A 15,168-nucleotide genomic window follows, 5' to 3' on the forward strand; every position below is an offset into this window, starting at 1 on the left:
TTCAACCACTAGCAGTGACAAAGGCACTCGTGTTGATATTTACTTTAGAAAATGCTGAGCGGAGAAAAAGGTCGTCCTGAAAGAAAGAAAAGACAAATGAGCTTCTCTTTGTTGTGTTGTCTTTATCTTCCTTGTTGCGAGCTTGTAGGAGAAAACCAACACGCAGTTTGACCCATTTTGCTTTTATTGTAACAAAATGGACAACCTACACAGGACACATAATGCAAGTTACAAAATCTACAAAATGATACAGTGACGAGTCTTTTGTTCGACAGTTAATAATGATACAGTAGAAACGGATTCAATACTGTGGCTTTTCTTCTGCCATTTAATTCTTATTTCAACTGTATTTGGCACTTGACCACAAGTTGCTACCATGAGTTTAAGGTGGAGCTGAAGTACCTCATTGTTAAAATGAAACGTGACAAAGCTGGAAAAATTGTTTTATCCCACAAATTGTCATTTGCATAAGAGAACATCCCATGGTGTTGTGAGAGGAAGGTGTGACCGGAGAGATTTCTGGCATGCGCCTCCTGTTAGTACCATAGATTATTCTTCAGCACAGACTGTACACGACTGCAGGCAAACAAATTCAGTGCAGATGTTGAGAGAAAAGAATTGCATTCCCTGATGTTACTCTTGCACCATTTGCACAGCTTTCCCGCAGGCCAGGACCAACTTAATCCGGTAAATAGGACATCAAATGGGGGCTTAAAGATGCATTTTCTATGCCTGAGTGAAAGGGGAAGCGGTGGATATGCAAAGCCCGACTGGATGTCCAGTTCTATCCTTTTTAAAAACCTCGCTATCATAAATACAAGTGAGTATACTGTACAACTTTTCTTTCATATCACGCTCGTCAAGTAGAAGAAAATAAAATGTCAGAATTCATTGCGTTCCAATAATTTACACATTAAAATGTTTCAAAGTGAATTTCCTCCATTGGAGCCAAACGCTGCAATGTCATCACAGAATACATGAGTATAGAAGTACACACAATATAGTCATTTAACACCTACCCCTTCCATTTGCTGATAAACTTGATGAAGTGTTCACACACAAAGGTCAAGAGCAGATGTGCGTGGACCACTCTTTCTGAGCACTCTTGCTTTTTATGAAGTGTGCACCAGTTTCGGTAGCGCATGATCATCAATTTTCCTGTTGTGAACTTGGCTTAAAAAAGTCACTTTGTAAAAACAACAGAAGGTTGCAGTCTGCAGTCAAAATGTTTTCCTCTTCATCTTCAAAGCCGGGGCCAGTTTTGGTTTTTGATGCAACATTCCTCCAAATATGCTTCAAAATAAAAGAAAATAAAAAAAAGCAAAACAATTTCTTATTTGCTAAAATGAAATGTCCAAGACGTCTTGTCTACGTGGTCCATACTGTAAGATCCAAACACTTGCCGCCATCGACTAGCGTACTTCATTGAATCCAGTGTTAACATGGAGTTAGCTAGTCACAATACTTCAGTAGAGATCTTTCTGTCTTCACACCGCGTCAGACAGAACACAACAGGTGAGTCCCTTCAAAAAAGACAAAAGTAACCGTGCCTTTAAGACCATTAAATAATAGAATAAAACAGCAATCTTGACTTCGGCTCAACGTAGGCGGGAAATCTGTGGGATTACCCTGGATTATCCTGGTCAGGTTCGGGATTCAGGGAGAACGAGTCCTTTAAATGGGGGCTTCAGTCCTTGAGTGAAAGCCAGTGCTGCCCTGGTATAGAGACACGTGCAGTGTACATCTGAAAATATCCATATAGTATGAATTCATCTGCTTTGGTACTGTGTGTGTGTGTGTGTGTGTGTGTGTGTGTGTGTGTGTGTGTGTGTGTGTGTGTGTGTGTGTGTGTGTGTGTGTGTGCGAACATGTTCCTTTATAGCTCTGGTGCTCAACAATCAGGAGGGTCAGACTTTCTTTTGTTTGTTTGTTTTTTCAAACAATTTGATAACTGAATGGGCCGATGATGGAAGAGAAAGAGTCCACTTTCTATTGACCAGCACCGCTGGGGTCGCACTGCAGCAGCCGCACGATGGAGGGGTCGCTCTTTGCCCCCTCAACAAACTCCTCCAGTGACAGTTTACCTGAAAAAAACAACAGACGCAGACACATCATTAGATGACCTCATCATATGTTCAAGCTAACAGGTCAAAAGTAAAACAGGAAGCTAAATTGCCTTCGCTATGCTCACTGTTATTTAACCCACATTTCTTTTGCCCACTCCACTGTTCAGAGAGAGTGAGGTTGAAACACACGATGCTCAGAAAATGAAGCCTTTTTTGACCCAGAGAGGTCACGGCCCCTCTCCCAGGTCAGTGACTGCACCCCCGATCAGGCGGTGGGGCGTTGGCTGCATTTGTTTCTTCTTCCAAAACATGTGGAAGGTCTAACAAAGCTTTCCTAATTTCAATTTCATCTCACTTGACAGGAAAAAAAACATTACTAAACGTGAGGAGATCCTTGCTTGGCATGTAAATAAATAGGTGCGCTAGTGGTGTCATTTTCTTCTGCACATTCATAAATATTTTCAGCAACAAAATGTTACCAACTAAATTTCAATGAGTGAGTGATAAGTGGATGCAAATCTGGACTTGTTGATTCCTTCCACAATAAAGTTCATGCTTGATTGATGAGTGTCGACGGTGCGGCTCCGTCGCAGTCAAACCTGGCAACCCCTGGCGGGCTGAGTTACGCCTGTGTGTGAACGCTGCAGGGCGACTTCTGACGGCCGACTGTCACTTTTCACACCATGTCGCCTGCGACCGCAGCAGAGCCACGGCTGCTACTCACCGTCTCGATTTGTGTCCATCTGCCTGAAGATCTTGTCTGTGCGCTTCTCGGGCGTGGACTCGTCTTCGGGCATCTTCATCACGGCGGAAACCATCTTGTAAATGGCCTGAAGTCAGCAGGGAGGACAAGCAGACAAACGCTTTAATAACCACGCACACGCACACGCACAAGGTTTTTTACATGGCAGCCATCCTTTACAATGCAGAGGACAGAAACACGCCTTTCACACGCCAGCTGCAGCCATTTGTGGGGACGTAAAGCAGGATTTCATCACAGCAGATGTGAAAACATGCGAGAGTAATATCTACACCACCCATCTTATCTCCTGGAGGGAAAAAGAGATGAAGGATTATTTTAATCTGTTTGACAGGAAACAACAACAGGAAGGACTCAGGCAACTTCCTTTCGGTCTTTCGAAAGATCACAAATAAAAGTTATGACTTTAAAAGCATTACTTTGATCATTTTTCTATTTTCCTTTAAATATTAGAAACCGTCTATCTCACCCTACTGCGCCACACTCTCCAGCCTCTATACCATCATACACTTTATTCACTTTTTCCAACACGTATAAAATGTGCTTTCAGTCACCAACACCAAGTTTTCACATGAAGTGATTTTAATCTAGCAAACGTTACAGGAAGTAACAGCAGACTGAACAACACAGCAGCTGCAGGGCTCAGGCCAAACAGCTGCAGTGTCAGTGAGCAGTTAACTAACCAGCTGGCTATCAAACTGCAGGTCACAGCACAGCGTATTGTAGAATGAAAGACACGTAAATGAATGCAGAGTCCAAATGAATAAAGAAGGCTTCAGCTTTAGAAGGCGTCGCTGTAGAATTAGCATTCAGACAGGAAGAAGAAGCCCCGTTTTAGAGTGGACTCAGCAGCAGACTGATGGGCTGTGGACCACAATCATCCCATGTTGCCCTGTAAACAGCTGATCGCTGTAAACAAAAGCAGCCACTTGGAAAATGGGATTACACATTCTTTGGCACGCAGACCGGTCCTGGCACCAGGACACATGACGCAACAACATGTGTGAGGGATTGTTAAGGTGTGTGTGTGTGTGTGTGTGTGTGTGTGTGTGTGTGTGTGTGTGTGTGTGTGTGTGTGTGTGTGTGTGCTTTTGACAGAAGACTGCAATGTTTATCCACTGCTATAAGGCGTCAGTGGGAGAATGTTTGTTTCAGAGCAGCTGAGGAAGTGAGTGAGGGAGTGGGGGATGGGAGGAGGGGTGGGCGGTGTGTGTGTGTGTGTGTGTGTGTGGCTTCACAGCAGCTGGATGCAGCAGTGAGTCAGTACTGGGATCAGAGGAGTGGCCGCTGGCGGCTGCTTTTCCTTCTTTCCCTGTCTCTGTCCGTCCCTCCCCTCTGCTGTCTGTGGGCAGCCAAGTGGTGCAGAAGGCAGATGGATGTTTGATGCAGCAGCTGATGTAGACGGCTAAGCCATAGGATCGCAGCAGCACGTGACGGTGAGACGAGTTCTTCAGAAGGTCTCACGTTGAACTCATCAGTATCATTAAACTTAAATCAAACTTGTTTTGTTTTGTTTTTAAATCAGATGATTGTTTTTATTTTCCATAATTTATTTGTATTAGTTTTCTTCTTGGACTGCTGAGAAAAGGCCTCCAGAAAACAGCACCTTTAGCCCACTGTTTACAGCCTCCTACTAAAAGCGCTGCTGTACTATACTTTCCATCTATGTTTAGAAAGGCAGAGTAATGGCAGGCATGTTGCCACTATTGGAGGAGTATCGTGGCTTTCTGTGACATCACAAAGGGCTGAATTCTGAGCGGTTTTCCAGAATTCAGCCCTTTGTGATGTCACATTACTGTCAAGAATTGCTATTAAAGTGAATCAAAGCACAGCTTTGTGCAGGAATATCATTAACAGTCAAACCAATATTTTTTTATTCAATAAATTCATTTATCTATGACTTCAATGTATCTTTTATATTCTAGGTTCAGAGCTGCTCTCAATCTCATTGCACGTGTGCATGAAGACCATGGCAGGCATTCTATTCCAGTCTATCCTCTGCTGCAGAGTTGCTGAGAATACCTTGAATACAATGTGTGTTGTTTATGACAACACAACACAACACAAGACAACAGCGTGGGCGCTGCAGTAGGCAGCGGTGCAACACCCACCGTCACGATCTCCAGCATCTCCGCCTTGCTGATGTAGCCGTTGCCGTCCAGGTCGTACATGCTGAAGGCCCACTTGAGCTTCTGGTCCACGCGGCCGCGCGAGGTGACGCTCAGGGCCACGATGAACTCCCTGAAGTCGATGGTGCCGTCGCCGTTGGCGTCAAACGTGCGGAAGACGTGCTCGGCGAACTTGGAGGCGTCGCCGTAGGGGAAGAAGTTGGCGTAGATCTTCTTGAACTCCTCCATGGAGAGGGCGCCGCTGGGGCAGTCCCGCAGGAAGCCCTTGTACCACTCGGTGATCTCGTGCTCGGTGAAGTCCGTGTTCTCCACCAGGTCCTGCATCACGTCGGGACGGAGTTTGCTGTTCTGTTTGCCCATGGTGCTGCTCGGGTCGGGAGTGACGTGAGGAGAGATCGAGACTGCCTGCGGACAGGGGCGAGAGGGGGGGGGGGGGTGAGAGAGAGGGGGGGGGGAGGGGGGGGAGGAAGAGCGTTGGAAAAACATGATCAGAAACAACGTCATGACTTTGTGATATCAGCCTCTTCTTATCGATGGGCACAGATTAGAGATCAGTGCATCAGTTCATCCTCTTCAGAGAAATAAGAACCAGTCGCTCCATTCCAGCCTGACTGGATGGACCTTCTGTCCGTCACGTTCAAGCAGGCCATCACCCTTTTTATTCTTTCACTGCCAGTTAAGCCAGATGTTAACGGCGTCCTATTGGTGCAAAGAGCAACGTGAGTCACATGACCAGCTGCAGGAAATCCAAACAATGCCGTCTGCCTTCCTTCGCTCTGCAGGCTTCAAATTCTTCTTTAATGTGAAAACAGCGTCCAGAGAAGCTCAGCTCGTCTCTTGAGCAGCAGCAGCAGCAGCAGCAGCAGCAGCAGCAGCAGCAGCAGCAGCAGCCAGGCCCCAGGGGGCCACCTCTGTATTTCTGTCATCTTTTTGGAAGCAACGGGTACTTCCTGGTTTTGTACCAACCAGAAGCCAGCTGCTCGATGATTGAATAACAAACAAGTTCAGGATCGCACAAGAAAACGCATGAAATTGCGGCCCTCGAAAACATAAATGTAAAAAATAACCAGTGATGCAGTGTTAAACCAGTCATGCAGTGTTAAACCAGTCATGCAGTGTTAACCAGTCATGCAGTGTTAACCGGACCATTCTTTGGTTAATTTTAAGGCTCAGTTTGCTACACTTGCACAACGTGGGAGGGGTAAAGTGGGACGTGTGGTCTTGTGCACATGCACAACAAGGTTTTTGCATCCTATGCGTCTGCCACACGAGACCACCGCCGGGTTCTCCTGGTGCAGCGCCACCGCAGACGCACAACTGCAGAGAGAACAAAGTTGTGAGGCATGCACAGGTGCAGGTGCGACGACAGGCGTTGTTTGTGTGTGGCTCCTTCTTTTTTGTTTGTTTGAAATATGGCAGGGACAGATGTGTTCTGAAAGTATGTTTGTCCTACGTTTACACGATGCAAGTGAGTACAAATATTTGCCAGTCAAATTTAACACACAGGCATGCAAAACAGCGCACACTTTACAGTTGTGTTGCATTTGTCTGGAGGAGTCTTTGCTGTCTGTGATCCACCGGGGATTGGAGACGAGACGCACACTCACTACTGGTTTCCAGTAGCGTGGCTTCGAGCTGATTGGAAGAGGTCTTCTGACCTCCCGGTTGCCTTCCGCCATCTGTGCGTGGGTACAAACGCACAACACCAAAACCCAAGCAGGCCACGCAGCCAGGTGAATCCTGTTCTGCACGGAACCTTGCAGCGTTCCGACCATTGTACTGCAAAGTTGCTGACGGCCGTGAAGAAGACGGCGTGTGGGGAAACAACTCCATCAGCTTCAATACAGCTCGTGACCTGAAGGTGGCAGCGGACCATTCGGCTCTTCTGTGGTGGCTCAAACTAAACAGCAGTTGACTAACCCAGAGTCTGGCTTAAAGCTGGCTCAACTCAACTCTTGTTCATTTTGCACTCCGTCCACGTGACCCTGCAGCCTCCCCCCCACCGCTGAGGCTTTCAGCGTCTCTTGAAGGTATTAAAAAGAAGAAGAAGAAGAGGAGGAGGAGGAGGAGGAGGAGGAGGCGAGCGCCGACCTCGGGTGAACATCATCCCATCAGGAGACTCCCTGAGAACTGAGCTATTTCAGACTCCCTCAGATCAGCGCTAAGGCTCTTACCTGGCGCCGTGGCGCCGTTACGCAACCAGCGGGGCTTTTGTCCAGCGGACGGCTCGCACGGCCCGGTCCAGTCGCTGACCTGTCCTGAGGTCAGCGAGGAGTCTGAGCCCAGTGACGGAGGCGATGCCCTCAGCCGGTGCAGGAACTACAGAGAACAGGCTGCTGCTGTCGTCAGCGTCTAAGAACGCCAGCAGGACGGCTAGGACAACACGGGATGAGTCGCAAACCCCAAGGATCTAACGACCGCCCTCGGCCGGCGCCACCAAGTGGTCAATTAAAGAAAGACGCACAGCCAGAGCTTCAAAAGCATTTCAGGCTTGAAAAATGACAGGAAAAAAAAAAACCCTTGCTTGTTCTCAATGCAATGAAATGAATTATGCCTGAAGTGATGTGTCTATGTGTTGCATTTCTTTTTTTCTTTTCTTTTCTTATAATTTTGCTTCCTTAAATGTTCTTCCTGTATCTCCATGTGAAGGAATTGTTTAATAACACTTCGGAAGCCTTGTCAAGTTTTCATATTCAAAATTAAACGATTAAAAAAAAGTTATGAACACATGCACATGCTGATATGATCACAAATCCGACCAGAGGGACTTTATACCACACTGGGGGAAATTGAAATATTGCGTCGCGGTGACGATTTTAAAAGAAGTCAAAGGGCAAAACGGAAAGAAATGTGTTGAACATTTTCTTCGTCGTTTGAAAGCTTGTGATTGGCAGAAGTGTTGTCTGTGAAGTTTCTCAGTCATCCAGGTGGTCGCAGTGCCACAGGTTCAGTTCTGATTGGATGAAAGCTGAAACTTCTTCCAGATGCCAAAAGCCAGGCCAGTTGCCTTCACTTCCTCCAAGAACGCAGAGGTTTCCTCCTCGCTCATCATTGAAAAACAAACAAAACCTTTACGCTGTGACAGTTGAGCAGACTTAACTGCAAGTCTCGGGTCATTATCTGCTAGTTGGCAAAACATAAGAAAAGTGGTTGGTGCAGAAGAGAATACTGCACTCTGGGAAGCTGTGGCTAACGAGGGAAGACGAGGGGCCGCCAGCAAACACTTTGCTCAGTTTGCCGTCTGGAATCAAACGCTGCTCCGCGTGGGATTCATCCCAGAACATCTTGTCGGCCGCCCGCTTACATAACAGTCAGAGGTGTCCATTTATATCCTGCAGGTAAAGCTCAAGCCCAGAGTCCTGCAGATAATCTCCCACCGACAGGGAAAGCACCGGGAGCGCTGGGGTGGGGGAGGGAGCGAATGAATGAAGCAGCCAGTCTATGAATGAAACATTCATAATTGCAAGGGGAGCCGTCTGGGACGGCCTGAGGGGAAGCATTCTCCTCAGAGACAAGCGGTGCATTTAGCAGAGCAGCAGCAGCAGCAGCAGCAGCAGCAGCATCTGCAAGCCGACACTGCTGCACAGGTGCGTGACTGCCGTGCATGTGGCCGTTCAACAACCACACCGGCACCAACGTGGCAAAAAGCAGCACAGCAGCAGGTGGCGCCGAGGGCTTCCGGCTTTTAAGCTCTCAGTTTTAGTGGGAAAATGTGCTGTGTGAGTTTGGCTTCAGCCCTGCTGGCGTGCCACAAGTCCATCATTTCCTGCAAAAGGTTCACCCTGACTAAGACGGATGTGCCTGTAAATGAACAACACGGGCAAAATCCATCCATCCACTTTCCATCACTGCTTCTCCTGCACCTGTGTGTGGTTGGAGCCCCTCCCAGCCAGGTTGGAGCCCCTCACAGTGAGGTTGGAGCCCCTCCTCCCAGTGAGGTTGGAGCCCCTCCCAGCCAGGTTGGAGCCCCTCCTCCCAGCGAGGTTGGAGCCCCTCACAGCCAGGTTGGAGCCCCTCCCAGCCAGGTTGGGGTCACAAAAAGCCCCAAACGATCCTTCTCCCGCTGTGCAGTAAGACAGCAGGGGGATCTGTTGATTAAACTACTGTGTGTGAACGCTGGAGGAAATGAATTCCCTGCACTGGCGTCAATGCCAGAGCTGGGCCAGAGATCACGAGTCGTGACCTCTCTGAAGTAGGTCAAAGGTGCTCACATTTCAAGGGACGGCGCAAACGGTTGGACATTTTAACAAGTGCAACCTGATGCACGGCATAAAGAAGAGCACGCTCGCCACTCTGCCACGGGTCCACGGGTGGAGCGAGTGTAAAAGCAGAGAGCCCAACGGGCTCCCCCGAGTCTGCAGCTAGAATGAATTCCAGGCATCTTCTGGCAACGAAGACGGACTTTGGAAAAAGGAAACCGATCAAATCTGCACGAGGAAAAGAACTCATGGAAGCTCCATCGCAACGTCTGACACGTGTCAACAGCTGATTCACATCTTCTCTGCTGGTCGACACCCTTAATGGGCCCGCATCCAGTCATCTCCCAACACCTCTGCCGGCCGCAGGTCGCTGGCACGTCTGCCGAGCGGCGTGTTCACACGGGTGCAGCCCGGCGTGACCGCCCAGGCAGCTGCACTCACGTTACGAATATCTGACGGCAACTCTATCCGGGTGACACAGTCAGACTGGGGTCAGAGCGGCAGCCGCAGAGCTGCTGCTGCTGCTGCTGCTGCTGCTGCTGCTGCTGCTGCGGACCGAACACAGAAAGACATTTCTCCAAGTCTCAGGAAGTGGGGCGGAGGGAAAAGCCGAGGCCGCGAGAGGAGACAACGGTGGGATGGGGGGGAGCAGGTTTCATTGACAACTGTTGCAAAGCAGTGATTGGACAGCGACACGCAGCAGCAGCAGCAGCAGCAGCAGCAGCAGCAGCAGCAGCAGCAGCAGCAGCGCTGGCACGCACTGATGCTCTCTGGAGCCAGTTGTCATCGTCTGCTGGGAGAGAGCTTGTGCAGCAGAGCAGGGAACTGTCCGCCCCTCCCACAAGCACTGCCACAGAGATCTGCTCCTCGAACCCCAGAGACTCCGTTTCTCCTCCGTCTCCGTCTCCGTCTCGACGGCCGCAGCTTCTCTCTCGGCTCCGCCCATCCCGCCCTCGCTCCCCCCCCCCCCCCCTCCAGTTCTTAATCCTCTACTCGTCACTTTTGCTTTCTCTCAAAACGCACACCCTCATCCGCTTCCTCTCTCTCACACACACACACAAAGTAAAACTCAAGTCAATGGCGAGAAACAGAAGCAGACTGCGGCTCCTTTACGGACTTTAGAGGGACGGAGGAACCAGAACAAACCCGCAGGACAGCGCGGCTGGTTGAAAATAGAACACGTGTTCAGATTTAGAGCTTGTTTATAAGGGTTGGGCCTGGCCAAGGAGCCCTTCCACACCAAGGGGGTCATTATCTCCGGCCCCACCCGTGGGTCTTCACCTCCACTCCGCTCCTCAGATCTTCTCGTGTTGGCGGGACTGAAGTAGCGCAGGGAGCCGCTGCACCCACGCAGAGTCTCACAGACAGCCGCTGGGCCAGGAGCCGTTTTCTAGGCCGACCGTTGCTCACCATTCAAAACCGACCCGGCGCCACTGAGATCCCACCGGTCCGAGGAGGAGGAGGAGGAGGAGGAGGAGGAGGAGGCCATATCGAGCGGGCAGTGGGATCGTGCACCACAAACATTTCAGTTCCCCTCGTTCACCTCACGTACAGACTCAGGGCTCGGGGATCCAGAACTCTGCCAAGCAAAGTCAGGCAGGAGCTCCTCTGTCAGGGAATAAAGGTGTGCAAAGTTTATCAAGGACGAGAAAACCGCTGAAAAAGAAAGCAAACCTGCTTTCATTGAGGTTCAGCAGTGCCTCGCAGGTTTGGACCACGGTGGGTTCTGTTATCATTATCATTATCATTATTATTATTACCACTGATTCTATTCATTCTCACCTCCTCTTGTACGATGAGTGTCCAGGGGAAGACTGATGAACTTCCAGCGACAGTGTGCAACACATTTACTGTATGCCGTCCTCGCTTTAAACAAACCAATGGATAATGGGGATAAAAGTCATGCGTGCGGAATACAAAGGCGCACTAGCCGTCTCTCTCGCGGCGTCATCCGATTAAGAAAACGAGGCAAAGCTTTATCCGCCGCTCGCGCCTCCCGACGCCTCTTCCATGTAAACGCATTGAATTTAAAGAGTGGGGGGGGAAAAATATATATATCTAAGTGTGCGCGTGCATTGCAAGTCAGAGACAAAGGTGTCGGCGGTAACACGGAGGAGGGAGGAAACGACAGCTTCCCGCCGGTGGCGCGCTCATCTCACCTGAGCCGCGAGTTGACGACGACAACAACAACAACAACAGCAACAACAACAACACAATCAAACAATAAAGTAACCGGAAGCGGCAAACTGCTCATCAGGAGGGGCAACCTTAGCGACAACTCACCTCGCGGGTTTTTGAAAACAAAGTTTTCCGGAGGAAGAGCTGCTTGGTGGCGCGTGCGTGTGTGTGTGTGTGGAGGTCCTCCTCTAGTAGTCCATCCCTTCCAACAGCCACAAGTTTCAGAGAGGAGCCGAGCAACAGGTTTGACGGAGGAGCTTCCCGGTGTGTGTCTGTGTGTGTCGGTGTGTGTCTGTGTGCGTGCAGCGCTGCTTGCCGTCCTCCACTCAGTCCGAAGCTCGTTTCCCTGAAGCCGCCGCACACCGCCTGCTTAGCTCTGCAGTCTGCCGCCGTGACGTCAGAGGAGCCGCGTCACGTGGTGCACATTCTGGCTAATGGGAAGCGCCGTGCGTCCTGGCAACAAGAGGCCCCGCCCCCCCTTTGCTCCTCCTCCTCCTCCTCCCTCTGCCCCTGCAGCGCCTCCTTCACCCGGCTAACGGAGGGCAATTAGCTGGCCAAGTTCCACGGCAAAAGTTGTGGAGTCACTATTATGTCACTTTTGTTGTCGCGAGGCTCTCGGCGCTCGGCGGCCGGGTCGCAGGTGTGTTTCATCAAAGAGGACATGCCGCTGGAATTAGCCAGTGATCGAATACACGCAGTGCTAGCATCTCCACCGCGGTTGCTACACAGTAGACTCTTGAAATATCCAACGTGTGTGTTTCTCCCCCCCCCCCCCTGTCGTGCATTCTCATATTGTTTTTGTTTATATGATGACGACTCGAGATAGACTCTGTTGTCTATGTGTCTGTGCTCTCTGCCAGGGCTGGGCCAACATGTAGACTGCTGGGCCAACATGGCTTCCAAGACTCGCCAGGGGCGAAGCAGCGGCGGAGGGATGGAATGTGTCGGTGACTCACCTCGCAGGAGAAAACAATGATTGTGCTTTAATGGCCCCGCGGTATTCAGCTCTTTATTTAAAAGTGACTCTTACAACACAGGGGAAACTGGATGAAATACTGATAGTTTTATTACTATGAACATCGTTTCTTCAAGCTTGGCGGCCTAAATTAAAAAAAGGGCTGCATGTGGCCCCCGGGCCATAGTTTGCCCATGGCCGCCCTATGTGCTTTGAGAGTGCAGTAACATTGCCGTGTTTGTTTTGGTTTTGCACAATAACATTTTCAACAGGTGCGTCTCTCTGTCTGTACCGCTGCACACTGTCGCTGCTGTATCTGTTTAGACACTGCAGATCTCTGTCTCGAGATGGTAAACATTACGCTGCTTGTACCGAGGGGCCACTCATCCTCAGCTAACATCATATATATATATATATATATATATATTATATATTTTTTTTTTTTCAATGTGTAAAAGCAATAAAATGCAAAATTCCCCGCCACATTTTTTAAAAAAAAGCAATTGAAGTTTATGTTAAATTCTACACACGAGCGACATAAAATCTTAAAAAAGTACAATGTCTTGCATCGTCTCACATTGCCTGCAGCAGATTCTTAATGAGCTTACGTGCAGAGATGATGGTGACGAGACGACAGGGACAGATTATTGTGATGATGGCCACCGCTCAGTTGCTGTGTCCCAGCGCAGGTGTTCCCACGCAGGCACATTGGTGGCCATGCTTTGCCTAAGGTGATTAGCAGGAGTCAAAGCCAAGGGGCTTATTCAGGCACTGTTCCAGAGAGCATTTTCTTAATGGCCTTATAAAGTACACTGGGGAGTCCTCCCTCCGGCCTGACTCAGCAAGACTCTCACCGTGCAAACAGACAGAACTTCCCCCTCGCATGCAAAGAGTAAAGATTAGGAGGGCCTTTTGAAAACATCTGTGTATTACTATTAACAATAATAATAATAATACATTTTATTTGGCAGCGCCTTTCACAGCACTCAAGGACACTTTACAGAAGAATAATAACACAATAAACATAAATAAAAACAACAGACAATTAGATGAGAGCAATAAAAGCACAGGGAGTTCTCAAACAGATGAGTTTGGAGTCTGGGTTTGAACTGCGGTGGAGAGTCAATATCACGGATGTCTGGTGGGAGAGAGTTCCAGAGTTGGGGAGCAGAGCGCCGTTTAAAACGTGCGCCAATTCAGTTCTCTTTGTAAAAGAGAGCGGAAATTGACAATTAAAAAGTGTTAAAAATAAACACTTGCCATTGCTGTGAATGGCCTCAATGGCACAGTTAACCTCTGCAATAGAAAGGTCACTGCAGTCACTGAGGATGCAATCAACGACCAAACATCCAACTGAGATCAGTGTTTCACACACAAGCCAGGCTGAGGACAATAAAAGATCAGAGAAACGTTGCAGTGTGTTTATGAGTGACTTCCTTAATGCACCTGACCGCTCGTGACCACACTGACAGAGCCACATTGAAAACACCAAGCTACCGACGGCCACTTGGTTTTTAAGCAGAGGAAACAAAGACAAAGAGTCGGCCGCTCTCGGCCAAACTTTATTTAAAGTCACAAACGAGTCGCTCGCCACAACACTTTCAGCATCTGCTGCAAAACGTTCACACTCACTCTTCACACAAATCAGAGCTCATCAGCAAGTTTGACCCCTGAGGGAGCGCCACTGACTAATAGGTTTGTATAACATTGATCTCACTGGCTTTCCACTGAAGAGCCAACCTCAGCTCTGCACACACACACAGCCGCTGCAGCTGGAACAGAGGGAGGACGCTTCAAGCTGTACCTTCTAAAAGCAGCCGACCCCACGGCTCGGCACGGCTCCGTCATTAGGTAACAGCAGCTTTACATGGTGGGGTTAAGGAGCCGGCGCTGCCTGCAGGAGCTGCAGAGCAGCACGGTGGAGGAGCCGCGGGCCTCCTCTCACTGATTATGTGTTACCTAACCTTGTGCCGTGATGAACCCACTGGGAAAGTGTGGCCAAAGCGCAGAGGTGAGCTAAGCTCTTTGGCAGCCACCCCCTGCTGGCCAAGGATGGGATCTCATTGAGAAAGGACGTTGCTCATTAGTCACGATAAAAACAAGACAAAACAATTTGAGGTATGTGATACTCTGAGTATTGCTCTGGTTCATGCAAAGTACATGCATGAAAAGAATCAATTCGTTTAAGTTCAATAAATTGAGCGTAATAATTTTATAAAGGTCAAATGTGCTTTGAACATTTGACCTTTATAAAACGTTGTCAGTTCTAATTACATATAGAAAGAAAACAGACATTATACAACACAACAGAGAGAACAAATCAAAACACACACACACACACACACACACACACACACACACACACAGTTCAAATGTACTTTGAATGTAAACCATGAGGTGTTCTTAATTCTTATTGGTAAAACCGTTTTGCTTCAATCTTCCTCTAAATAAACAAGGGAACCCACTGAAGTGTTTTGAATGGACTGTTTGCATCAGTAAATATGACTGCTTGTTTTGAGGGATTTTCACAAATCCATCTCAGAATGTGTATATTTGCATCAAATCCAATGCAGCACAGCAATGTGGTTGTTGAACACTTGTTGTAGAAAGTCTAGAGGCAGCCGTGGTCGAAGGGGTGTGGGCTCTACCCGTGCAACACGGGCAGCGAGGAGAAGCGTGTCCTGACTGGATTACTGAGCAGGTGGATTTACTCTCAACCAGAACACACCCGGAGGTGCATGTTGAGCTCCTTCAGGGAACATGAGGGAGGCAAAGGTGTAAACTTCACATGGGAAGAACACATCAACACCAGCTGGGGGAGGGGGAATCCTCGCCGTGTCCTGGGACTCAGGTGGGGAAGCCGGAGTCGCTGCTTAGGGGG

The 15,168-nt window shown here is 48.9% G+C and overlaps 1 protein-coding gene across 1 annotated transcript; it reads right to left on the reverse strand.

Annotated features, from left to right (window-relative positions):
* Window positions 1-166: 166 nt before the first annotated feature.
* LOC142882393 (neurocalcin-delta B-like) lies at window positions 167-11,560 on the reverse strand. Its single transcript, XM_076017126.1, has 4 exons — window positions 11,438-11,560; window positions 4,938-5,360; window positions 2,791-2,896; window positions 167-2,084 (listed from the first exon to the last, which is right to left on the reverse strand). The coding sequence occupies exons 2-4, from the start codon at window positions 5,313-5,315 to the stop codon at window positions 1,990-1,992; spliced, it is 579 nt and encodes a 192-aa protein (XP_075873241.1). The 5' UTR covers window positions 5,316-5,360; window positions 11,438-11,560; the 3' UTR covers window positions 167-1,989.
* Between the last annotated feature and the right edge of the window lie 3,608 nt (window positions 11,561-15,168).

Source organism: Nelusetta ayraudi, unplaced genomic scaffold (genome assembly GCF_046127955.1).
Source record: "Nelusetta ayraudi isolate G7.1 ecotype Tasmania unplaced genomic scaffold, CSIRO-AGI_Nayr_v1 ptg000260l, whole genome shotgun sequence".
Classification (NCBI taxonomy): domain Eukaryota; kingdom Metazoa; phylum Chordata; class Actinopteri; order Tetraodontiformes; family Monacanthidae; genus Nelusetta; species Nelusetta ayraudi.